Source organism: Dreissena polymorpha, chromosome 1, assembly GCF_020536995.1.
Source record: "Dreissena polymorpha isolate Duluth1 chromosome 1, UMN_Dpol_1.0, whole genome shotgun sequence".
Lineage (NCBI taxonomy): Eukaryota > Metazoa > Mollusca > Bivalvia > Myida > Dreissenidae > Dreissena > Dreissena polymorpha.
The window spans coordinates 9,157,444-9,185,137 of NC_068355.1; the positions used below are offsets into that span (position 1 = coordinate 9,157,444).

General features: G+C 38.8%; 1 protein-coding gene across 1 annotated transcript in view; it reads left to right on the plus strand.

The window, feature by feature from the left end:
- The window catches only part of LOC127870426 (neurofibromin-like), a 173,567-nt gene that overhangs the window by 102,049 nt on the left and 43,824 nt on the right, over positions 1-27,694 (plus strand). The window contains 15 exon segments of the mRNA XM_052413023.1: positions 906-944; positions 2,998-3,165; positions 4,181-4,304; positions 4,654-4,791; positions 5,120-5,284; positions 5,879-5,980; positions 6,317-6,635; positions 7,064-7,247; positions 7,794-7,881; positions 8,327-8,533; positions 10,026-10,143; positions 10,964-11,104; positions 12,213-12,433; positions 15,710-15,771; positions 25,857-25,989. Of these exon segments, the coding sequence (XP_052268983.1) occupies positions 906-944; positions 2,998-3,165; positions 4,181-4,304; positions 4,654-4,791; positions 5,120-5,284; positions 5,879-5,980; positions 6,317-6,635; positions 7,064-7,247; positions 7,794-7,881; positions 8,327-8,533; positions 10,026-10,143; positions 10,964-11,104; positions 12,213-12,433; positions 15,710-15,771; positions 25,857-25,989 (2,209 nt within the window).

The following is a 27,694-nucleotide window of genomic DNA, read 5'->3' on the forward strand; positions in this document are numbered from 1 at the left end:
AAAATGCTGGTCTTTTTAAGATATTTATGGACTAAAAGCATATTAATTTACAGCAATATTACCCATGACCCAAGTTGTTATGATGTCAGCATGGTTCATAAAAAACCTTAATTATTATGTAACAAATTATTAATGAAAAAATTGTGTTTGTCACTTTGTGAAGCCATTCAGATATGTGCATATTGTTGAAAGAAACAGACTGGTTAGTTGCATTTGTCTTATCTGTGTGTTTAAGTGACATTTGCGAGAACACAGTTTAATGTATGCAACCCTCTTTGGAATGACTCCATGTACAGATCTTTTATTTAGTGATACTTTTGTTCCAATTTTCAAGTAATAGAAGTGATGTAAGAACCTTAAACAAGTATTTTAATACATTTTATATAAATGATAAGTGAGTGTGAAATTGTGTTGTAAGAAAGAAAGACATTGTATGAAAGAGTTGCAGTAAATAAAAAACATGAGATTTGTAGCAAAAATTGTCCTCAACACAATTTAACAATAGATACATCAACTTGATTAAGAGAAAATCATTAATTTTATGCTTTCCAGTGGTTTATAGAGATATATCAGTGAAAGGAAACTGATATTTCACTGTTTCTAACAGTGAAAATAACAGTGAAAAATATCGATATTTTACAGTTTTACTGTGCAATGACGTCATTTTTTTCGACCAAATTACGTCATTTATTTTTTTATATTCCAGCGAAATTCTCCAGGTTAACTCTTTTACAATCTAAATAAACGGTTAAAAAAAGCATAAAATAAAAATAAAATTTGTTAAAGTGTGTGGAATACTGATTTTAATTCACTTGTGATGATAAAAAAATATATATTTTAATGATCACTCCTAAAAAAATATATATATTCTACCGAATACAACAAATATTCTCTATCTTTTTCAGATTGTCAATGACCAAAATTCATCTTCTGGCTGATTCAAGGTAATGAATACACTTCTTGGTCATTTTAAACCAAATGGCTTCATCTAAGACTCCTACCCTTTAATCTCATTACATACAGCCAGTAATTGCTTTTCACAGATATAATACAAATTATAAAAATGGCAATGTTTTAATATTTCATGACAGTGCCTTAAATCTTCTTCAAGCAAGTTACCCATGTACCATGAATTATTGCCCTTGAACTACTGAGTCCATGATTGGGGTGTCAACAGATGGAGTAGCATATAATTGCCCTTGAACTACTGAGCCCATGATTGGGGTGTCCACAGATGGAGTAGCATATAATTGCCCTTGAACTATTAAGTATGATTGGGGTGTCCAAAGATGGAGTAGCATATTATTGCCCTTGAACTACTAAGTCCATGATTAGGGTGTCCACAGATGGAGTAGCATATTATTGCCCTTGAACTACTAAGTCCATGATTGGGGTGTCCACAGATGGAGTAGCATATTATTGCCCTTGAACTACTAAGTCCATGATTGGGGTGTCCACAGATGGAGTAGCATATTATTGCCCTTGAACTACTAAGTCCATGATTAGGGTGTCCACAGATGGAGTAGCATATTATTGCCCTTGAACTACTAAGTCCATGATTAGGGTGTCCACAGATGGAGTAGCATATTATTGCCCTTGAACTACTAAGTCCATGATTGGGGTGTCCACAGATGGAGTAGCATATTATTGCCCTTGAACTACTAAGTCCATGATTAGGGTGTCCACAGATGGAGTAGCATATTATTGCCCTTGAACTACTAAGTCCATGATTTGGGTGTCCACAGATGGAGTAGCATATTATTGCCCTTGAACTACTAAGTCCATGATTAGGGTGTCCACAGATGGAGTAGCATATTATTGCCCTTGAACTTCTAAGTCCATGATTGGGGTGTCCACAGATGGAGTAGCATATTATTGCCCTTGAACTACTAAGTCCATGATTAGGGTGTCCACAGATGGAGTAGCATATTATTGCCCTTGAACTACTAAGTCCATGATTAGGTGTCCACAGATGGAGTAGCATATTATTGCCCTTGAACTACTAAGTCCATGATTGGGGTGTCCACAGATGGAGTAGCATATTATTGCCCTTGAACTACTAAGTCCATGATTAGGGTGTCCACAGATGGAGAAGCATATTATTGCCCTTGAACTTCTAAGTCCATGATTGGGGTGTCCACAGATGGAGTAGCATATTATTGCCCTTGAACTACTAAGTCCATGATTAGGGTGTCCACAGATGGAGTAGCATATTATTGCCCTCGAACTTCTAAGTCCATGATTGGGGTGTCCACAGATGGAGAAGCATATTATTGCCCTTGAACTTCTAAGTCCATGATTAGGGTGTCCACAGATGGAGTAGCATATTATTGCCCTTGAACTACTAAGTCCATGATTAGGTGTCCACAGATGGAGTAGCATATTATTGCCCTTGAACTACTAAGTCCATGATTGGGGTGTCCACAGATGGAGTAGCATATTATTGCCCTTGAACTACTAAGTCCATGATTAGGGTGTCCACAGATGGAGAAGCATATTATTGCCCTTGAACTTCTAAGTCCATGATTGGGGTGTCCACAGATGGAGTAGCATATTATTGCCCTTGAACTACTAAGTCCATGATTAGGGTGTCCACAGATGGAGAAGCATATTATTGCCCTTGAACTTCTAAGTCCATGATTGGGGTGTCCACAGATGGAGTAGCATATTATTGCCCTTGAACTACTAAGTCCATAATTAGGGTGTCCACAGATGGAGTAGCATATTATTGCCCTTGAACTTCTAAGTCCATGATTGGGGTGTCCACAGATGGAGAAGCATATTATTGCCCTTGAACTTCTAAGTCCATGATTAGGGTGTCCACAGATGGAGTAGCATATTATTGCCCTTGAACTATTAAGTCTATGATTGGGGTGTCCAAAGATGGAGTAGCATATTATTGCCCTTGAACTACTAAGTCCATGATTGGGGTGTCCACAGATGGAGTAGCATATTATTGCCCTTGAACTTTTAAGTCCATGATTGCGATGTCCACAGATGGAGTAGCATGGATATGACGAGCACCAAGTTTGAAGAGATCATGTCTAAGCGGAACATGCATGAGAAGGATGAGTTCAAATCTCTCAAGAACCTTCACATCTTCTACCAGGCTGGCACCTCCAGGGCAGGAAACCCTGTCTTCTACTACATCGCCAGACGTTACAAGTGAGTCCTCCACTCTGCTTCAATGCTAGGCAGAGTTGATATTATGCAATTATTGCCAATCAAACTTAACATGTAAATTCATCTGCAAATCTTATATGTTTGATATTCTCGGATTATGATTGGCACATGTAGTGTCCCTTTTACTGCAAGCTATTTGCTGATATAAGAAAAAACAATTCTTATGATAAATACAATGTAATCTATTGGTTTGTGAAAGATAGTGAGTTCTCCTTGAAACATTGTATATTGGGACAGCTTGCAATTATCTTATTTAGTAAAAATAAAGTTAACCCATAATAATTCAGTGTTTCTTAAAGCAATTGTCAAAATTTCAACACTTGATGTGGTTTGGTAACATAGATTTAACACGATGCAAAATGCTTGTTTTTATTTTTGTGTCACAAGATATTCCATGTAAATTTCCCACCACGCTATCCCAACATTATTACATTAACATTAACAAGCTTCTGGCAGAGTCAGAATAAAAACATATTTGTAAGAACTATGGTGTGCTTCCGACTCTAGCCAGAAAATAGTCTCGCGTTCTCTTGTAAATGTTCAGATATCGTAGCTGGAAATCCAAATGGAAGATATAGTAACACAAAAAATAAAAACTAGCATTTTGTATTGCGTTCTATCCATGTTACCTGACCTCATCAAGCGTTGAAATGTTTGATATTGCTATAAGAGACAGTAATTTTTTATGTGTTTACTTTATTTTGTGAAATATTGTACAAAATATTCTTTAATTTTGAGTGTTTATGGGCTTTTAAGTATTCTTACTCTTTCTGCCGTACATCATTCAATTGGGCGGTATTGATACATGTATTGTATGCTGTAAGTGATGAGGATGATGGTGGTGATAATGATGAAGGTTGTGATGATGTTAATCATGCAAATAATAATGATGACTAAATAAATGACCTGATTGATGGTAGTGTTGATGCCGAAATGACTGAATTGGACAATCAAATTAATGAAACAACAATACAATTTAGTGTGTGGATGTTTTCAGAGTTGGAGAAATCAACGGGGACCTTTTGATCTACCATGTGTTGTTGACCCTCAAGCCATTCTACAATAAGCCCTTTGAACTGTGTATAGACTTCACTCACACCTGCGCTGAAAATAGATTTAGGGTACTTGAAACTTTTATTTTGCAGTTAATAAAAATGATTAAAAGTTGTTCAATCATATATGTATAGTAAGTATGTATTTGTACATGTTTTGTTTTCTTTCAATCATACTCTTCAATCAATCTTAGCAAGGCTTTTACTTGGCTCCCATTATTGTGAATATAAAACATAGTGTGCATACATTACACTTAAATGATGTGATAAATTAAGTGATGAAACAAATATTTCAGATTCTTACTTTGAAGAAGAATTTATTTTGAAAATGGCGATGATAATGTGCTAATATTTGTTCTTTCGCACTCAACAAACGATAGTTATGAAACTGACAACTGTTCTTGTTTGCCCAATTGAGACTGACTTCCTGTCCAAATGGTTTGTGGTGATGCCAGAGGTGGTCTATCAGAACATCATGGCCACGTACATCTACAACTGCAACTCCTGGGTCCGAGAGTACACAAAGTTTCATGACCGCATCCTCACCCCTCTCAAGGTGAGTAGTACCTGGTTAGCTTGCAAACATTTAGATTTTTCATGTTTTATTGGAACTTGTTTTGATAATTTTGTTTATAAAGATTTCTGCCCACATTCCCCATTATTGAATATGTTAATGTATTTTTGGAGTGTTTATGGCAATGGCGATCACACAGAAATGCTGTATCCCATATCGTAGGAATTGTTTATATTCAGCATTTCTGATTAATGCATGTTATCACTACAGAAAGCGCTATTTGAGTTGTTTATTTCAATTTATAGCCATTCTTGTTTCCTTTTCAAAAAAGGTTTACTCGTATTAACTCACATTCCTTTTTGGTTTCTAGGGCAACAGAAAGCTTGTGTTTATTGACCACCCAGCCAGGCTGAATGAGTACATAGATGTGGACCATCAGAAGTTGCCTGGCTCTACCGTGGCACTGGAAGAGGATCTGAAAATATCCAGCAATGCTCTCAAACTATCACACAAAGATACCAAAGTTACCATTAAGGTAAGCTTGTTGTTCGAGATTATTTCAAGGTACAGTTATGGTAAGCTTTAAGATTCAGGAAATACTTTAATTTTTTATGATCTGATTCCTTCAAGTTCGCACTTTAGGATAGTAAAGTTACAGTTATGCTAGATTCATGCCCAAGAGAACTATACTATCGTATGAAGATATTTTAGCATTAGATATTAAGCCTTGGTCTCAACCACCAAGAGCTTATGATGTGCAATCAAGGCAAACTTGTGCCAAACAGTTATGGTGTTGAGCAACTGGGTCTGACTTTCAAAGAAAAAATCTTCGCATGTTCTCATATTGAACATATCCACAACAAAGTGTTGTAATGCAAACGTTAGCTTACATATGACTCACTAAACATTTGATTTTGGCTGTAGACATCGCCAAATTGTTATTTGCAATGTAAAAAGCTTTCTGTCAATTGCAGAAACAACAAACAATGAATAAGGTAACTCTTTAAACAATTTTTCGTTTAAAGAGCCATCTCTTAATATGACCTTATTTTGAAGTCATCTCTACAGAACAAACAGGATCATGGAAATGAGAGATTGGTTTTAAGTTAAAACATGTCATATGTTACAGGTCGGGCCAAATGCAATACAGATTACGTCTGCAGAGAAGAGTAAAGTGCTGGGTCATCAGGTGCTCCTGAATGACGTCTACTACGCTTCTGAAATAGAGGAGGTAATCTTAGACATTACTGACTGGTATACATGTACCACTTAGATATGGGCCGTGCTCTTTGAAACGGGGGTTTAATGCATTAGCGTAAAGTGTTTTCCCAGATTAGATTCTGCAGTCTGCACATGTTTATCAGGGACGACACTTTCTGCCAAAACTGGATTTTTACCAAGAAGAGACATGCTTTAAACATAAAAGCGGAAAGTGTAGTCCCTGATTAGCCTGTGCGGAATGCACAGGCTTATCTGGGTCTACACTTTACGCACATGCTTTAAACACTACTTAGGGGAAGTACTTATGTTTACCACCAAGCTCTAGTTGTTCTGTATCCATCTGCAGGTGTGTCTTGTGGATGACAACCAGTTCACCCTGACCATTTCCAACGAGACTGGACCGCTGTCGTTCATACACAACGACTGTGACAACATCGTACATGACATCATCCACATCCGGACTCGCTGGGAGCTCTCCCAGCCCGACACTGTCACGGTTCATACCAAGATTCGTCCCAAGGATGTGCCAGGGACGCTTCTCAACGTAGCCCTGCTGAACCTGGGCAGCTCTGACCCTAGCCTGCGCTCAGCAGCATACAATCTGCTGTGTGCCCTCACACAGACGTTTGATCTCAAAATTGAAGGACAGCTTTTGGAAACTACGGGTAAGGCAAAATGGTACTTCTATGGAAATCAGCTGTATGGTTGTTAGAAAACACATAGCAGTGTTTGAAGAAATTTTCTGCATTTAAGTTTTTTATTACTTTGCTAAGACTTACAAAGTCATTTGTCTATTTAAGGTTGGATTAAACTTGAGAATGTATGTTTCTTTAAAAATCATAATAGAAAATTAATAATTACACAATATAATTACTTGTTCAATTGTTAAACATAAGTATGTCATTACTGCTGAAACACCATCTGTGACTTGCAATTCTCTTTTGATACTTAGTACTGGTTGAGATAACAGACTCCAGATTGTCTCAATAAGACGTGGGCTTTCTTTAAATAGGTTTAGACTAAAACGAATTATTCTTATTAGTAGAAAGCATTATGATTATTCTAATTCTTGTGTAAATACGATGGCTTGTAGGTCTATGTATTCCTGCAAACAACACAATCTTCATCAAGTCCATCAGTGACACCCTGGCCGAAAATGAGCCTCACTTGACCCTGGAGTTCCTGGAGGAGTGTATCCAGGGCTTTGGGAACTCCAACATAGAACTCAAACATTTGTGTCTAGAGTACATCACTCCATGGTTGCCTAACCTGACCAGGTAAGGTCGTACTCCATGAATTTTGTAGTTCCATAGAAAATTAAATGTCATTAAAGACCTTTTTTACTAGATTCAAGTTTTAAATGCTTCAGCCTTAGATACTGATTAGCAGCAAACAGTAAAAAAACTGAACAGACTGCGAGTTACTTGCAGGCTATTCTGGCTTTATGCTGGTTGCAAAAGCCATTTTCACTTTGTTTATAATGAGGGAATGGGTAAACTAGACTGATCAGGCTGGTTTGCATGGATAAAGGGTTAGAGCTGATTTAGATGAATATAATAAAACATGTCATGGTGGTAGGTAACACTTATTACACCACCTGAATTTTTGTTTTTACCCATATATAAGGATATCCAACTATAGAATGATTAAGATGACTGTGTTTCATAAGCATGCCATGCCAATTTGATCAGAAATTGGGTTCAAAATGTAAAAATAAACTAAATATAATAATAGAATAAAATAAACTGGGTTTTGAAAGGTAAAACTAATGCTCAATTCAATTCATTTTCCATTGGGTCCAAACAAGCAGTTTCCTATTTCAGGTTTTGTCGCCATGCTGATGAGAATAAAAGACAGAAGGTGGCCCTGATATTGGACAAGCTGATCACCATGACGATTGAGGAAGTGGAGGTAGGACTTCTGTGATGTCACTTTCATATGAGGAAGTTGGTGGAGGCCTATTAGATGGATCGATGGGATTGCAGATCATTCAAAATATCTTTGAAAGTATTTAAGCAATCAATTGTGGTTTGAGAGCTTTGAAACCAGTGACTGCTCTTTTTATGAAACATAAATATTTCTTAATGTATTCCAGTATTTATATCACATTACACGTTGCACATACCCTTGATTGTGTTATTGTGTAATTTCTTATAGTTATGTTAGAGGCATATCCCATTAAAAATGTGCTAAGAAGGGACCATGTTTTTCCAAAAGTTCGTCAAATTGTTGAGAATTTGCATTGTCATGCAAATTCTATGGGCTGGCATCAAGCGATGAAGAAAAAGCAAAAATAAAGAGTAAATAAACATGCATCATTTAACATGCAGCCCCCACCTGTGTGTTCCAATTGCAGATGTATCCCTCAATCCAAGCGAAGATCTGGGGCAACATTGGTCAAGTGGCTGACCTGCTTGACATGGTGCTGGACAGTTTCATCAAGCGTAGTGTCACTGGCGGTCTGGGTTCCATACAGGCTGAGATCATGGCTGACACAGCCGTGGCCTTGACCTCTGCAAACGTGCAGCTCGTCTCCAGAAAGGTCATAGGGAGACTGTGCAGGGTAGGCGGTCTTTTCTAGGGAGATTGTACAGGGTAGGCTGGCTTTTCTAGAGAGACTGTACAGGGTAGGCTGGCTTTTCTAGGGAGACTGTACAGGGTAGGCTGGCTTTTCTAGGGAGACTGTACAGGGTAGACTGGCTTTTCTAAGGAGACTGTACAGTGTAGGCTGACTTTTCTAGGGAGACTGTACAGTGTAGGCTGACTTTTCTAGGGAGACTGTACAGGGTAGGCTGGCTTTTCTAGGGAGACTGTACAGGGTAGGCTGACTTTTCTAGGGAGACTGTACAGGGTAGGCTGACTTTTCTAGGGAGACTGTACAGGGTAGGCTGACTTTTCTAGGGAGACTGTACAGGGTAGGCTGGCTTTTCTAGGGAGACTGTACAGGGTAGGCTGGCTTTTCTAGGGAGACTGTACAGGGTAGGCTGACTTTTCTAGGGAGACTGTACAGGGTAGGCTGACTTTTCTAGGGAGACTGTACAGGGTAGGCTGACTTTTCTAGGGAGACTGTACAGGGTAGGCTGACTTTTCAAGGGAGACTGTACAGGGTAGTCTGGCTTTTCTAGGGAGACTGTACTGGGTAGGCTGGCTTTTATACGAAGGCTGTAAAGAGTAGGCTTACTTTTCAAGGGAGACTGTACAGGGTAGGCCAGCTTTTCTAGTGAGACTGTACAGGAAAGACTGGCTTTTCTATGGCGACTGCACTGGGTAGGCTGGCTTTTCTAGGGAGTATGTACAGGGTAGTCTGGCTTTTCTAGGGAGACTGTACATGGTAGGCTGGCTTTTCTAGGGAGACTGTACAGGGTAGACTGTCATTTTTAGGGAGACTGTGCAGGGTAGGCTGGCTTTTCTATTTAGTCTGTACAGGGTAGGCTGGCTTTTCTAGGGAGACTGTGCAGGGTAGGCTGGCTTTTCTAAGGAGACTCTGAATGGTAGCTGGCTTTTCTAGGAAGACTGTACATGGTAGGCTGTCTTTTCTAGGGAGACTGTGCAGGGTAAGCTGGCTTTTCTATTTAGTTCTTACAGGGTAGGCTGGCTTTTCTAGGGAGACTGTAAAGGGTAGACAGGCTTTTCTAGGGAGACTTTACAGGGTAGGCTGGCTTTTCTAGGGAGACTGTACAGGGTAGGCAAGTTTTTCTCCTGGCTGTTACTCTGTAGCTGTGGCTTATCTTAATTATGATCTTGAAATTATTACATAGAGTTTCCCTCTTTAGGACTTTTTATAAGCCTGTGTACTAGTACTCTGAAAATGAGGCATGTGTCTGAACTTGCAAACGTGTTAGTTTTTCTGACACGTTTGGAAATTAATTTTTTATGAACATATATAACTGAGTTGAATTGATCTTATCCAAACTCTAGTATTAATGAGTCATGTAAAGTTGTATTGTTGAAAATATAAATCCTCACATAAAGTATTTTTCTTACACAAGTTGAACTTAATATTCAACCATAATCTCAATCATGTTTACATGTATGTACACTTACTACATGTTCAGCTTATAGACAAGACCTGTGCTTCCCCAACCCCCACCCTTGAGCAGCATCTGATGTGGGATGACATCGCTATCCTGGCCAGATACCTCCTCATGCTTTCCTTCAATAACTCACTTGATGGTAAGGGTATTAGAGACAAAACGTTTATGAGTAAATTGTGTGTGTTTTGAAGGGAGGGGGGAAATTGTACTGATATTTTTTTCTCAACATATTGTTTTACTGAAATATGATAAAGCGTTGATAATTTAAATGGAAAATTCTATTTGTAACAGTAAGAAAGCATGTGAATGATATGACCTAATTTAACTTTTTTTGCATTTTCTTGCAGTAATTTAAGCTATGCTATGTAATATTACTAGTTGTCACAATGAGCACAAACATCTTAAGCTAGTGTTTTTTTCTGATTGAACAGATTCTCTGCTTTATATTTGTGTAATTGAAGCATTTTTGTCCTTGTAAAAAAGTTTAAAAGGACAGGAGCCTTAGCCAGAAAGCTACTTTCAGTGGCATTTTTATGTCCCCCACCACTATAGTAGGGGACATATTGTTTTTGCCCTGCCTGTTGGTTGGTTGGTTTGTTTGTCTCCAACTTTTACATTTTGCCATAACTTTTGCAATATTGAAGATAGCAACTTCATATTTGACATGCATGTGTATCTCATGGAGCTGCACATTTTGAGTGGTGAATGGTCAAGGTCATCCGTTAAGGTCAAAGGTAAAAAAAACAAATCCAAGGGAAGTAATAAGCTTAAAAGGGAGATAATTATCAGTACCTGCCAAATGATTTAAAAAAAATTAATCAAAGCAGCGCAGTAGGGGACATAGTGTTTCTGACAAACACATATCTTGTTTACTTGAGTATTGCTATGGTAGTTATCTATTGTAACCCTATTGATATTGACATGTAATAGTCCATTACTCATTCAACCTCATTTGACAGTTGCGAGTCACCTGCCGTTCCTGTTCCACATCGTAGCTCTGCTGGTGTGCACTGGGCCGCTATCCCTGCGGGCTTCAACCCACGGCCTCGTTATCAACATCATCCACTCCCTGTGCACATGCTCACAACTGCAGTTCTCAGGTGACTAAACCTTAGTACAGATAAACCTAATTACATTTATTGAGGCTTGTTTTGGGGAAATGCACCTTGTTAATGTCCAGGGTTGTGCTTGCTGTGGGTGTAGTGTAAACTTAAATAAAAACGCTCTTAAGTTAAGGCCATTAGTCTAAGTTACACCTTATGGAAGCCAATTTCAGAACAAAGGGCTCAGCATTATTATGAAACATATTTATTGTTAACATTTAATAATCCAATTTTCTTGCAAAAACAAGGTATAATCTTTACAAATTGTGTATCACGTGAACTAAGTTGAGCCCTCCAGAGCAATCATGTCCCTTCTGTTACTAAATAAAGCACGGTACAATCAGAAAATTCATATTTTGAATATTTAACCAGGTTTTCTGAAGGAAAAAACTGGTTATTAGATTGGCGAATGCTGGCGGGCTGGCTGGCTGGCTGGCTGGCGGGCGGGCGGAACAAGCTTGTCCGGGCCATAACTATGTCGTTCATTGTCAGATTTTAAAATCATTTGGCACATTTGTTCACCATCATTGGACGGTGTGTCGCGCGAAATAATTACGTCGATATCTCCAAGGTTAAGGTCACACTTTGAGTTCAAAGGTCAAAAATGGCCATAAATGAGCTTGTCCTGGCCATAACTATGTCATTCATTGTGATATTTTAAAATCATTTGGCACATTTGTTCACCATCATGGGACGGTGTGTCGCACGAAAGAATCACGTCAATATCTCCAATGTCAAGGTCGCCACGACTAAAAATATAATTTTTTTTAAAACAAACTTACAAAGGGGGTTAATTTTGTTTGTTCATTTCAAAAGTTCAGTTTGAGTTTTCTCCCTTTATCAGATTTTTTTTTCACAATGGAAACCTGGTTTTGTGACAATTTTGTCCCTTGTTTATTTATTGCATTGCCAAAAATTGAATGCATCGTTATTTGATTGAAATGTATGATGTTTAAATGAAGTGCTCCAATATTATATGGCATTGTGTTGATTCACAGTTTATATGGTATCATTTTGTTACATTTCTAATGCATTAATTATAACCAGTTAGTAAATTTATAATAAAAATGTATCATATTCACAAGTCCCTTCTTCGTACTTGCAGAAAACACATTGAAAGTTCTGAAAATGAGCTTGGCTGAATTCTCACTGCCAAAATTCTACCAGCTGTTTGGAATCAGCAAGGTTAAATCAGCAGCAGTGAGTGCTTTCCGCACAAGTTTCCGACCTGGGGACCGCTCGTTTACCATGTCTGCTCCCGAACATGAGAAAATGCCCCTGTCGTCTCTCGAGACTATAGTGGATGCCTTACTGGAGATAATGGAGGTACTAAATATTTATATGAGAAACAAGTTACATATTATGAAATTCTAGATAAGCCTGCTAGTTTTTCGGCCAAAGTTTGAGGCTTCTGTTGGTTAGTCATTTGGTTCGTTCTTCAATCTGTTTGTCTGCATATGTTGTTATGAGTAAGAGGAGCAAACTACTTCTACATTGCTCACCTGGTTGTATTTAAGGGTAGAGGAGCAAACTACTTCTACATTGCTCGCCTGCTTGTATTTAAGGGTAGAGGAGCAAACTACTTCTACATTGCTCGCCTGCTTGTATTTAAGGGTAGAGGAGCAAACTACTTCTACATTGCTCACCTGGTTGTATTTAAGGGTAGAGGAGCAAACTACTTCTACATTGCTCACCTGCTTGTATTTAAGGGTAGAGGAGCAAACTACTTCTACATTGCTCGCCTGGTTGTATTTAAGGGCAGAGGAGCAAACTACTTCTACATTGCTCGCCTGCTTGTATTTACGGGTAGAGGAGCAAACTACTTCTACATTGCTCGCCTGCTTGTATTTAAGGGTAGAGGAGCAAACTACTTCTACATTGCTCGCCTGCTTGTATTTAAGGGTAGAGGAGCAAACTACTTCTACATTGCTCACCTGCTTGTATTTAAGGGTAGAGGAGCAAACTACTTCTACATTGCTCGCCTGCTTGTATTTAAGGGTAGAGGAGCAAACTACTTCTACATTGCTCGCCTGCTTGTATTTAAGGGTAGAGGAGCAAACTACTTCTACATTGCTCGCCTGCTTGTATTTAAGGGTAGAGGAGCAAACTACTTCTACATTGCTCGCCTGCTTGTATTTAAGGGTAGAGGAGCAAACTACTTCTACATTGCTCACCCGCTTGTATTTAAGGGTAGAGGAGCAAACTACTTCTACATTGCTCACCTGGTTGTATTTAAGGGTAGAGGAGCAAACTACTTCTACATTGCTCGCCTGCTTGTATTTAAGGGTAGAGGAGCAAACTACTTCTACATTGCTCACCTGCTTGTATTTAAGGGTAGAGGAGCAAACTACTTCTACATTGCTCACCTGGTTGTATTTAAGGGTAGAGGAGCAAACTACTTCTACATTGCTCACCTGCTTGTATTTAAGGGTAGAGGAGCAAACTACTTCTACATTGCTCACCTGGTTGTATTTAAGGGTAGAGGAGCAAACTACTTCTACATTGCTCACCTGCTTGTATTTAAGGGTAGAGGAGCAAACTACTTCTACATTGCTCGCCTGGTTGTATTTAAGGGCAGAGGAGCAAACTACTTCTACATTGCTCGCCTGCTTGTATTTACGGGTAGAGGAGCAAACTACTTCTACATTGCTCGCCTGCTTGTATTTAAGGGTAGAGGAGCAAACTACTTCTACATTGCTCGCCTGCTTGTATTTAAGGGTAGAGGAGCAAACTACTTCTACATTGCTCGCCTGCTTGTATTTAAGGGTAGAGGAGCAAACTACTTCTACATTGCTCACCTGCTTGTATTTAAGGGTAGAGGAGCAAACTACTTCTACATTGCTCGCCTGGTTGTATTTAAGGGCAGAGGAGCAAACTACTTCTACATTGCTCGCCCGCTTGTATTTACGGGTAGAGGAGCAAACTACTTCTACATTGCTCGCCTGCTTGTATTTAAGGGTAGAGGAGCAAACTACTTCTACATTGCTCGCCTGCTTGTATTTAAGGGTAGAGGAGCAAACTACTTCTACATTGCTCACCTGCTTGTATTTAAGGGTAGAGGAGCAAACTACTTCTACATTGCTCGCCTGGTTGTATTTAAGGGTAGAGGAGCAAACTACTTCTACATTGCTCACCTGGTTGTATTTAAGGGTAGAGGAGCAAACTACTTCTACATTGCTCGCCTGCTTGTATTTAAGGGTAGAGGAGCAAACTACTTCTACATTGCTCACCTGCTTGTATTTAAGGGTAGATATGCATGCAAGACACTTCTTTTTCATGCACACTGATCCTTTCATTCTATAGTTTTTTCACTTGAACATTGGCATGGGCCTTGCAGCAGCACGAAATATTGTAAATATGTGGAGAGAACTACATGCACATTTCTCAAGTGATTGCATTACAATTTTAAGTATTCCATCGCCTCAGAGTGTTTATGTGATTGACATTTTTTTCTTTCCATTGTAATTTCACATTCGGGAGTTCTTTGCCCTTTGACATAGATGACAAATTGATGTGAGGGTATACTAGTTTCAACCCTTAAATGAATAATCTTGACTTTGTTAACAATCCTGCTCAGGGGTGTTTTTTATGCCCACGAAGGAGGGCATATAGTGATTGCACTGTCCGTCTATCTGTCCGTCTGTCTTTCCGTCACACTTTTGCGTTTTGGTTTCGTAAAATGCTCATAACTTCTATGTCGCTTCAGATGTAACCTTCATATTTGGTATACATGTGTATATGGACAAAGCCTTTCCATACACACACAAATTTTGACCCCTTTGACCTTGACCTTGAACCTAGGGTCTGCATTTAGGTTTTGAAATCTGCGTTTTGGTTTCGAAAAAGTGTTTTTCGGGGGAATATGTCTTCCGATGGAGACAGCTCTTTTTTTTCCTCTTTTCAGCTGATTTCCTCCCTTTCCATGTCAAACTTATTTTACAAAAAGTTATAAATGTTGCTTACCTTATTTCCAAATAAAGAATTTTGTTGAACCCTGACAGAGGGGTAGGGCATTTTCCTCTCCATATATCACACCCCTGCTGCTCTAAGGCAAAATTCAACAACATTAATACATTTTAAACCAGCATCAGTTATAATGTTGTAAATGACGATTATTTCACTGGTATGAATATAGTAAAGGTGTTCGATTTACTCACGAGGTATCACCGTGTGTTGCCTTAAGAACTGGAAAATTAATAATAATAACATCTTTATTATTAGACTGATATCACTGTGGGTTTGTTGCTAAGATGTCTATTAGAAATAATTTTCACAAAACAAAATTGTTTGGAAAGTATTTTGGGAGTGAAGCTTTAAATAATTCATGAGTCTAAGTTTGTTTTAATTCAATGCATAAACTTGGCTCCACCAACATAATTGCATACACATATTATGTTGCCTTTTTACAGTATCTTTGCTATTAATAACATTTCCTTTTAATTTGAATGATGTTTCTTATTACTATCAATTACAATCAAATTAATATCAAGGAAATTTTCAATTAAGTTAAAAGACGTTTCGTAGTATTACCAATACTCATTACTATCAGATTAATATCAAAGAAAGTTTTTCTGTTTAAATCAATGGAATAACCTATTTCAGGCGTGTATGAAGGATATCAAGAACTGTGATTGGTTGACACAATGGACAGATTTGTCTAAAAGGTAAGACACTCTTGTTAATTAGTGAATATCAAAGTGGCACTAGGAGAAAACCAGGAGAATGCTTTTGATTTCAGAATCATTCTGTGGTCTGCACACGTTTAACGGCCATCTCTTTCTGCTTTTAAGGATTTTTTAAAAGGAAGTCTCTTTGGAACACAAAATCTAGTCAAGGCGAAAAGAGTTTTACATAGAAAGTAAATAAAGCATTGTGAATGATAAACATGCATGCCTTTGACCAGAATGTTTTTTTAGCTCACCTGTCACGAAGTGACATGGTGAGCTTATGTGACCGTGTGATGTCCGTTGTGCGTGTGTGTGTGCGTGCGTCCGTCAACAATTTGTTTGTGTTGACAGTAGAGGTCACAGTTTTCATCCAATCTTTATGAAATTTGGTCAGAATGTTTATCTTGATGAAATCTGGGTTGGGATTGTATTTGGGTCATCTGAGGTCAAAAACTAGGTCACTAGGTCAAATCATAGAAAAACCTTGTGTAGACAATAGAGGTCATAGTTTTCATCAAATCTTTATGAAATTTGGTCAGAATGTTTATCTTGATGAAATCTGGGTTGGGATTGTATTTGGGTCATCTGGGGTCAAAAACTAGGTCACTAGGTCAAATCATAGAAAAACCTTGTGTAGACAATAGAGGTCATAGTTTTCATCTGATCTTAATGAAATATGGGCAGATCTTATCTTATCAGTGGAAGATCTAAGAAAATCAGCTAATCTGCATAGTGGTTCCATTACAAGTTATTTTAATATCATAAATACGTTACCTGTTATCTCTAGCTTACCCCTTTCCAAGGGAGTTATTTCATCCGGAAAATATTCAAGCGCTGGGAATCGTCCACCTCTATAAGAATCCAAATCAGGTTAAACATAGTACAATGCAACCTAACAGGAAATCAAGAACCACAACTCATCTTTCCTTTCCGGATAAAACCATGTGCACGCCTATTTTAGGCTCAGGACTTATGTGTTCTTTTCACTGTGTTTTTGGCGGAGTTTAAAAGGATAAAGTTTATTTATCTTTTATTTGTATCATTCGGTTTATATTTCTATACTTTTTGTTGCAGTAATTGTCATATTTCTGCTTTTGCTGGGTTTCTTTGTTTGTATCGTCGCTCATGTACATGACGTCATGAGCACGTGAACCACGAGGAATTCGTGCCTATTCCCCAATAAGTAATTGAGGTCAATTGGACAGCGTTCTTTGTGTTTACATTTTGTGGTTTAACTTTTTATTTGAATTTATAATCATTAATTTGTTTTTTTGTAGGTTCTTTCTGTTTCTTTTATTTCAGAATGAACTTACAGGATAGAGGTTCTTGTGGTCATATCAAAGCAAGGTGGGATTCCCACGATACTTGCTTGGCATGTACCGGTTGCACATTTAATAACAAATGTGCGGTTTGCGATTTGTGGGCTTACGACGTATGGACAAAAGCAGGTCGCCGGAGGACGTCGATCAGCCGCAAACGCAACGAACCTCCATCCGACGTTGATTACCCGGTGACTCCACTGGTCAAGGATGACCAGCGGTTTTGTCAGTCACCGAGTACCGGGCAAGATGGTGTTGTTGTCAGTCGATCGTCATCAGATCTTATGACTCACACCATGCATACCGGCGACATTGATCATGGAACGACTGGATCAATGTCAGACCACATGGCAGCCGCCATTCTACGGTCTTTGTCCGGTGACGTAACCGGTCATAATATGACCGGCCGGTCACCGGTCCGGTCCGGTCACCGGTCATGTCACCGGTCCGGTCCGGTCCGGTCATGTCACCGGTCCGGTCCGGTCACCGGTCCGGTCCGGTCACCGGTCCGGTCCGGTCACCGGTCCGGTCCGGTCACCGGTCCGGTCACCGGTCCGGTCCGGTCACCGGTCCGGTCACCGGTCCGGTCACCGGTCCGGTCCGGTCATTGATCACCGGTCCGGTCCGGTCCGGTCACCGGTCCGGTCCGGTCACCGGTCAACAGTCATCAGTTGGGCCTGCCACCGATAACACCAATCGCCGGTCAAGAAGAACTCGGTCTTCATCATCGGCGTATTCTTCTACATCCGATTCGTCGTCGAATACATCGTCTTCATCAAGGAGTGGACATCGGACACGCTCTTCTTCGTCGAGCAGTTATCATCGTCGCGGCGCTCATAAGCGATCACGTCGTCACTCACGGAGACGGTATTCCAAAAAATCTCGATCACATCGCATCCGATCCAGATCTCGACATTGCAGAAAACGAGGACGTCGGCAACGTTCACGTAGACAGCATCGGACTTACCATACGTATAGTCGTTCACCATCGTGTTCCGTTATGGAATCGCATGTTTCCATGCCAAATGTGTCGGTTCCAACGTTGACTGCCACACGTATTGCATCTTCAGGAGCTCATCTCACTACTACGGCGTCAGTGTCAACACCACGGGTATCATCTACAGTATCTAGTCGTGTACCCCCTACAGCTACCCTGTCGAATCCTGATACACTATGGATACAGAATTCGGCGGGACATTTTGTACCGGTCAATGCTGATAATTTACCTTCTTCCGGTTTACATTATCAGTTTACTGACGTCGGGGATGATCATTCGCTGTTACCAGACAATTACAATCCGGTACAAGATATTCTCACTTCTGTTCCTTCTGATTCTATACAAACCGCTGGTGTTGTAGAGAGTGAGGCTGATTCAGATGCAGAATCTAATGTTGAGACGGATCAATATTTAGCTCCGATTGGTCAGATCTATGAACTGATGTTTCGTACTCTTGGTGAAGATTACTGTCCAAGACCTGCTGAACTGTCTTCAAATGCGACGATTTCTGTGACAGAACAACTTTTTCGTACATTTGATCCCAACAGGGTTATTAAGTCGACGGCTCGTCCTGACCCACGACTTCCCATTGGTTCTACTGTTCTATCTGTTCTTCAATCATTGGAATCAGCTAATAAGACTATTCCAAAACGAGGAGAAACATGGAAAATTCCTAAGGAACTAGCTGATCCAAAACACCAGGAAGGTAGTAAAAGTTACAAACCTCCTGTACCACATGCAACATCTGGGTTGGATTTTTCAAAACTTCCGGTTCCAGATCCGGACATAAGCAAGCTATCTCTTGTAATGCCAAGTGGTTCCAATTCAGTTTCTGTTCCGTTTTCAATGTTGGAAACTTGGGAAATGAGGGAACGTAGATCATTAGGTTTGACTAACCAAATTGACTTCATGCTAGCGACAATTTTACAAATGGTGTGTGATTGGTCGGAATCTGTTCCGGAGGAACTCCGTGATTTGTTAATTCATCTCTCACGGACCACACTGGCCTTATCTCACACTTCTGCTTCTTCAATGTCCGAGATGCTAAGGATTCGTAGAGATCTTATCCTTACTTCTTTACCTAAAGATTTTCTGTTGGAACCTGGTATGAACTCGCTCAGAACAGCTCCTCTCACATCAGGGTTTCTTTTTGGTGGAAGGATACAAGAAGCAATCACAGCTGACAAGGATGACCAACTTCATGCTTCTTTAGCTAGAAACAACTCTGGACAACGCCAAGGGGTCTTTAAGCATCCTGCTTCTAGGCCACCAGCAGTTCCAGCATTCAAGACGGCTAAGAGAAATAACCTTTTCTCTAAAAAGCCTTCTTTTAATCCACGGTCAGGTCCTAATAGGCAGTCTTCCTATAACAGACCTTCTTTGTCACACAATTCTTCTAATAAAGATTCTGGGAAAAAGGGCAAACCCAAGCCGGGACAGAGGAATTTCAAACCTTCTACCGGCAGGGGCGCACCTCCTGCTTATCAGCCCTAGGTCCCTTCCCTTTCTACCGCCACAACCTCCGATGCCGGAAATACCAGTCGGGGCCAGACTTTTACACTTCTCAAATCGATGGCTTCAAATTACTTCAGACGCATGGGTTCATTCTCTTGTGACAAAAGGCCTGACTTTTCAATTCGAAAAAAGGCCTCCACTTTCTCGCGTCCCTATAGAGCTGGTATCTCGGCATCCACATATTCCAGAGTCCATTCTCGGGCTCTTGGAAAAACAGGCGGTAGAAAGGGTTCTAGATCCTTATTCTCCAGGATTTTACAGTCGTCTTTTTCTTGTTCAAAAGAAAAATGGTTCCTGGAGACCAGTAATAGATTTAAAAGTGTTCAACATGTATCTCCTCAAACCAACTTTCAAAATGGAGACTCCTTCTTTCATACGGGAATCCATCAAACCCCTGCACTGGGGGGTGTCTTTGGATCTGGAAGATGCTTACTTCCATGTTCCTATACATCCCAACTACCGAAAGTACTTGCGATTCGCCTTTCAAGGCCAAGTCTACCAGTTCCGGTCTATGCCTTTCGGGTTGGCGACAGCCCCACGAGTTTTTACCAAACTAATGTCGGCAGTCGGATCACACCTCAGAGTTCACGGGATTATTCTTCTTCAGTATTTCGACGACTGGCTCTTACACCAGCTCGATCGTCAATTGCTTCTGTACAACCTAGAATTCTCTTGGAAGGAGCTCCTCTCGTTAGGGCTCCTTCTCAATGCAGACAAATCAGACCTCATTCCTTCACAGGACTTTACGTTTGTGGGAATGAATTTCTTGACCCACATCAATCGGGTCAGAGTGTCTATTCAACGTATATCAGACCTTCTGATGAAGGTCAACTGGGTTTTGTCCCAATCTCATATAACAGCTCAAGAATTCCTCTCTCTCAACGGTATCCTGAGCTCAGTAGCAGACTTTGTGCAGTTGGGACGTCTCTTCCTACGTCCTCTTCAGCACTATCTCTCAGCTTGTTGGAAATGGTCTCCAGGCAATCTATTAACACAGATTCCAATCCTTCCCTCCTTAAGGTCTCATCTTCAGTGGTGGCTAGACGAGGAGACTCTGTTGGCAGGAGTACCCCTTCTTCCCCCGCAACCGTCATTATATCTAATAACGGATGCGAGCAAGGAAGGGTGGGGTGCTCACCTGGAACCTCTCAGTCTGATAATTTCAGGGTTGTGGTCTCATCAGGAATCTCACCTTCATATCAACAATCTAGAAATGCGAGCAGTATTTCTAGCTGTATCTCATTTCCAATCACATCTTCGAGACTCTTGTGTGATGGTGTCAACAGACAACACATCTGTGGTGGCTTACATCCAGGCACAGGGGGGAACACATTCTCAATCCCTGTATCTGGAAACCAGAAAATTACTTGTTCTTTGCAAAACACTCAACATTCATCTGCTGGCAAAATATATACCAGGTCGCCTCAACGCCCTGGCGGATGGTTTGTCTCGCAAACACCAGTTACTTCCATCGGAGTGGACACTTCATCAAGAAGTGACCAACCAGATCTTTTTCAAGTTCGGTTATCCCCTGGTCGATCTATTTGCAACCAGACACAATCACAGACTTCCTCTGTATGTGAGTCCAGTTTACGATCCAGCAGCGTGGGCAATCGACGCGCTTTCGTTCGCATGGGACCAACTGGATGCTTACGCCTATCCCCCACCCATTCTAATTCCCCAAATATTGGGGAAAATCAGGGTGAGCTCTTGCAGGATACTCCTGATTGCCCCTTGGTGGCCCAGAAGATCTTGGTTCAACGATCTTCTCAGTCTCCTGTACGATTATCCCAGAAATCTTCCTCACAGGTCAGATCTTCTGTCTCAAAGCGGCAGACTACATGCGGACCCAAAAATGTTCCACTTACACGTCTGGCCGTTATCAGGCAATCTTTGCAGAAGAAATGTTTTTCTGTCAGGGCTTCAACCCTCGTTGCTTCGGCAAGGAGAAAATCCACCAGAGCAGTCTATGATGCTCGTTGGAAACTCTTCTCCAATTGGTGTTTTCGAGGGAAAATTAATCCCCTCAATCCCTCTGCTAGACGAATAGCGGATTTTCTCATTTATCTTTTTGATGATAAGAAACTTTCTCTTAGTTCCATCAAAGGATACAGATCTATGATTTCGCATACATTGGCTTTCACTAAGTCTTCACAAGTCTGTGCTGATCCAGCTATTTCAGAACTTGTTCGAGCTATGGAACTTAGTCGTCCTGTATCTCGTACACTTGCTCCTAAATGGGATTTAGCTTGTGTGCTTGGTTCCCTTATTAAAACTTCCTATGAACCTCTTGATCAGGCTTCATTACAATTCCTAACATGGAAGACCGTTTTCCTTCTTACTATGGCTTCAGCCAAACGGAGAAGTGAAATTCATGCTCTTTCTATCGAGGATAGTCATCTTCGTTTTGACTCTTCTGATGGTTCTGTTACATTGTTGTGTCAGTCAGGATTCCTTGCTAAAAATCAACTCCCCTCTATGGCTTCCAAACCCTTCAAAGTTCCAAGTCTATCTAGAACTTGTGGACATGAAGATGATGATAGACTCCTTTGCCCGGTTAGGGCTTTGAAGTTCTACCTTAAAAAGGTAAAGTCTATTTGAGGTTCTCGCAAGAGACTTTTCATTCCATTAAAAGGGGGGGGCGATGTGTCTGCGGCTTCTATTTCTCGTTGGATAGCCTCGACTATAAGGAAAGCTTATTCTTCTCTTTCATCGAGGGATTTATCCCTGTTTAAGATAAGACCGCATGAATTAAGAGCTCTTTCGGCTTCGTGGGCTTATATTAATCAGACCCCACTATCTGAAGTGCTTCAAGCTGCTTTCTGGAGGAATCCGACCACCTTCTCCTCTTTTTATCTTCGTTCTCTTGAGTGCCAACAAGACAATTTGTATAAGTTGGGTCCTCTTGTAGTGGCTCAAACTGTAGTTTCTTCTATGGCGTAAGTACACTGGTGCCATCCGAGAATTAAGTACTATACTGTACTAACAAAGATTATAAGAGGACTTGATTCTACTATCTCTGGCTGTAAACCCTCTATATGGGTTTTGCTGTGATGGGAAAAAATATGCGAACCTTCCCGCCGCAGCTGCAAAATCAGCTAGAGATAACAGGTAACGTATTTATGATATTAAAACAAATTTTCTTAAGTAAAATTCATTTTAATTATTAAATACTTACCTGTTATCGGTAAGTCCCACCTCCCACCCCGCTCATCGCCTTTTTATGTTTGCGTAAAGGAAAGATGAGTTGTGGTTCTTGATTTCCTGTTAGGTTGCATTGTACTATGTTTAACCTGATTTGGATTCTTATAGAGGTGGACGATTCCCAGCGCTTGAATATTTTCCGGATGAAATAACTCCCTTGGAAAGGGGTAAGCTAGAGATAACAGGTAAGTATTTAATAATTAAAATGAATTTTACTTAAGAAAATTTGTTTTTATAAAATATCTTAAATAAAATCAAAATAATATAAATGCAGATTGAAAGAAAAATAAAATCTCTTTGATATGACATAAATATTAATAATATTTATGCCCCCCTTCGAAGAAGAGGGGGTATATTGCTTTGATCATGTCGGTCTGTCGGTCGGTCTGTCGGTCGGTCTGTCCACCAGGTGGTTGTCAGACGATAACTCAAGAACGCTTGGGCCTAGGATCATGAAACTTCATAGGTACATTGATCATGACTCGCAGATGACCCCTATTGATTTTGAGGTCACTAGGTCAAAGGTCAAGGTCACGGTGACCAGAAATAGTAAAATGGTTTTTGAATGATAACTCAAGAACGCATACGCCTAGGATCATGAAACTTCATGGGTAGATTGATCATGACTTGCAGATGACCCCTATTGATTTTGAGGTCACTAGTTAGTTTATATTCGCTGCTTAACAATCTATATTGGATTTAAGTACAACGTCTGTGTCCCATTTCCTTTGCTTACTGCATTTTCGAGTACCTGTGCTGACACCCGGTTGTTTGCAACACATTTGTGACCTGACAAGGTCATTTGAACATTAATGATGTTGATATATTTATGTTCACCAATGAAAAACGTTTCCGATGATGTTAGCGAAATTGTGCTATGTTAATTCTAGGCGACGAAAAGTAGTCAAAAAGTCTACGAAAGTTTCTTCAAAATATAATGTTATTATTTTTATTTCGCATAAAAAATCGCAAAATATAAGCTCTGATCTTTCTTTTGGTACCAGAATAATAAATCGGAAATGATATTTAGAGGTCGAATTAGCGGCGCCATATTGGAAAATTTGATTAAGCTGATAGCGTGATCGATAACCGTGATTTCTTCAACAATTACTTTATAAATACCTAGAAAAACGATAGCAATCAAATGGTAAGTTATTTTTTATTTTAATTATGTTATTTTGTATGTTGATTTCCCTTTATTCATTACAAGACAGACGATCAAATTTCATTCAGATTGGTCGTGTGGAAATTCGTACCGAGTTTCAACAGTCTGCTGTCAAAATGCCTCTATTTATTGCATTTATGTTGCAATATACGTAAAACCAAATGCAAATAAACACAACCGAAGTATTTTAATGTGTTTCTTAGTATATATTAAATGTCAAATGACCAATAATTGTAATGTTTAATGCATATGAAATACTTCATTTATTTTGTTCATATCGAACTCAGTACGTTCGTACCATTGAATGGAATTGTGTTTTTGATCTCATTTATTTGTTTTTTAGTTTAATTTGTTGTAGAAAATATTAAAAACAAACAACGTTAATCGTTATTTTAAATAATGAATAATGTCTTGTTACAGTTGAATTTTATTGTGTTTTTTTAATACATTCAGAATCGATAATGATTACCGTGTTTTTTATGTTCAAAGTATTTGTAACTGATAATTTGTGGTTTAGGATTGAGACAAATGTTAACATTGAAGGATTTTATTTTTAACAAATCGTTCTATTTTATATTTATATGATATTAAACATTGAAAAACTAAAACTATATTTTAGCACAATTTCATTATTCTTTTCAGGATCAGCTCAGGATATTACTCAATGGCCGAGTTCCCTGGACCATTCTGTGAACAGCAGAACATAACCAAGTGTGATCTGCAGAATGAGAACATTAGCAAATTAAAACCTGATTTTGCACTATCAAATGGACTTGTAACAACTACATTGAATGTTTAGTTTTTATATTATTGACATGTTGTGTTGTTTTGTTATATTTTGTGATGTCTTTATTTGACAAAAAAAGTCTACAATAAAAATATATTTTTGTGATATTTATGTGTCATTATTTTCATTATAGTTCATACTATGCAAAAACTAAGTAAAAAAATGAAAAGAGCATGAAAAAATACATAAACCTGCCAAATTTGAACTCTATCTTCTTTAGAACAAAAGTTATGACAATTTCTCTGTAATAAAATAAGGCGACTGTGCCGCGATTTAACGCATTAACTATGTTTAAATAAGTACCAATATTTTCCAATAAATCGACAAAATTTCCATGACAAAAATTGTCATAACTTCTCTTCAGGTGGGGATATTTTAATAATTCAAACTGTTTTGGAAAGCCTTTTGAAATATCTATCTAGCTAAATTAATAAAACTAATGTATGGCAAATTTTAAAATTTAACAACTGGGGTTGCTATAATTTATCTTGATAATATCTGATTTTGGATCGTATATGGATCGTCTTGGGTCAATGCTAGTAAAACCTTGTGTAGATGAAAAAGGTCTCAGTTTTCATCACGTTTTAATGAAATTTTGTCAGAATGTATTAATTGATGAAATCTTGCTTGGGATTGTATATGGGTCTGATAGAATTTTAGTTGATGTAGCAAGGTTAGTTGGGTGAGCGATTCAGGGCCAACATGGCCCTCTTGTTTATAATTATTTTTTAAACCTAGGTTCCTTGATCCTAAATAAGTCTCAAGACAGTTTTGACAATGAAAATACTTATTACAATGAGATTTCACTGGGATTTGTAGTTAAGATTGAAACTTATATAAATTAAAATTTACAATCTGTGAAACCATATTTGAAAAACCATTTACAAATGAGAAATAAATTTTCCCCAAAAATGTTTTTTTTTAAACTGTAACCAAATCTCACAATTCTGTATTACAATATTAGAATCGTTGTTAACTAAGCCTGAAAGTCAAGTAAGGTATTTTTCTCCTGCAGAGACGTTTGCAAAATCTTGTACCTTGTTACATTTATATGTATAGTGACAGTTATTCATGATTTCCTCTATTATTGGTCAGATTTGCATTCCAATACAACCCGGCACTTCAGCCACGGGCCATCATCGTGTTTGGCTGCATCAGCAAGTCTGTGACAGACTCCGAGATCAAACAGATGCTGAAAATACTCATGAAGGTCGGGGTCGTCTCCATGGTATTGCCTGGGCATGTCAGGGGGGTCATCTTACTGTTGTTGTGTTTTTACATGTCAAGGGAGTAGCCTGAAACTATTGTAACTAAAAAATCCTGTTTTTAATTTGGATTCATATTATATGCTCAATCCTTGATTGATGCACACGGTAATTTACTCTAGTTAAAATCATCACACTGAACAAATGGTAAAAGATTTTACTATGTTTAAAACTGAACTTGGTATTTTTAAAAGCTGTTTGTATTGTAAAATCTAAGAGCAGGGCTAAAGATAACTTTTGGGGTATATTGGGTAATTCACCTCCTGTATTTTACAATAGGGTTTTTGAAAATTCAATAGAGTTTTAGCAAAAAAATTCACCACCTACTTTTGAGCTTAATTGGGTTTTTCAACCCCGGTTTTTTTTAACTCAATTGGGTAATTTAGGGAATGACATATATAATATAATAAAAATCTACTAAGGTTACTATATTTTTTATACAAATGGTATTCAAAAAGGTACCTGTACATAACAACAAACAATTACTGAATTTCTGATCAAAGTTCATTCATTTTTTGCGTTCAATAAGACTGAATTCGTGAAAATTGCTGCACAATTGACGAAGTTATGGCTTTTCAAAGCGATGCACCCTGTTTCAGGTCATTTTGAGTTGAATATCTTGAAAATGAAAGTAGAAATTGGACGGATCTACGAATAATTACAATAATACCACAAAGATTGATAACTGCTAGAAAGACTGCCTTCTTTTTGTCAAAGAACGGCATATAAACTATCCGGTAGATTTTTGTACGGAAAATAACTAGTCTTAAAAATACGCCCGGTGTTCGTAAGAATTGCATTTTGTGACGCAAGATCTTTTACGGGAATTACGTTATTAAATTTGCATTTGCGTTTTTGTACGCTTTATTTTGAAATTAATTACGTTTTTGGTTATTTTAATTGCGTAATAACGCAAATACGCCTGTTATCTATAGCCCTGTCTAAAGGTAATTTGTATTGAACAACTTGTAATTAATAACTAACTAGCTTTGAATAACTCGATTGAGTATTTTAGAAGTTCTGTATGTCACTTATCATGGCCTTGAAAGGGAATCCTATTTCAAGTGTTTTGCATCAACAAACAAATAAAACCAATTTATTATATATTTTAGAATTTTTATAAAGGCAAATACAATAGTTTCATGGTTAACTTCATGGTCGACTTATTATTTAAATTGAAAACAAAAATTCAGAATCTTAAGTAATGATAAAGGAAATCAAATTCCTGCCATCACAATTAGGTGGTATATGTTAAAATGCAGGTGTGTCCATTTTCCAGACTATCCCAAAAATCCGGATTTCAGCAGCCCAGGATCGATTTTGAGGTCAATGTTAATCCGATGAGTTTTTATTGGGGGTAGGGGTGGGGGGAGGGGGATAGGCAGACATGAACAGTAACTGACAATTTTTTTTCTAATTTCGAAAATGTCGGCCATCTTGAAATATTTCAAGTGATCAATAAGCAAAGTAAAGCACTGCAATAGCATATTGTAATGCAGTGTGTTGACAAAATTATATATCCATAACTTATTTGCTAGGTAACTGATTTTTCTGAAATCAAACAATATGCTTATTTTATCTCATGCACAAAAAACATACCTTTTTACGGATTGTCTTTTTTGGATACAGCATTTTTTCGTCAATTTTATTTATAAGCTCACCTGTCAC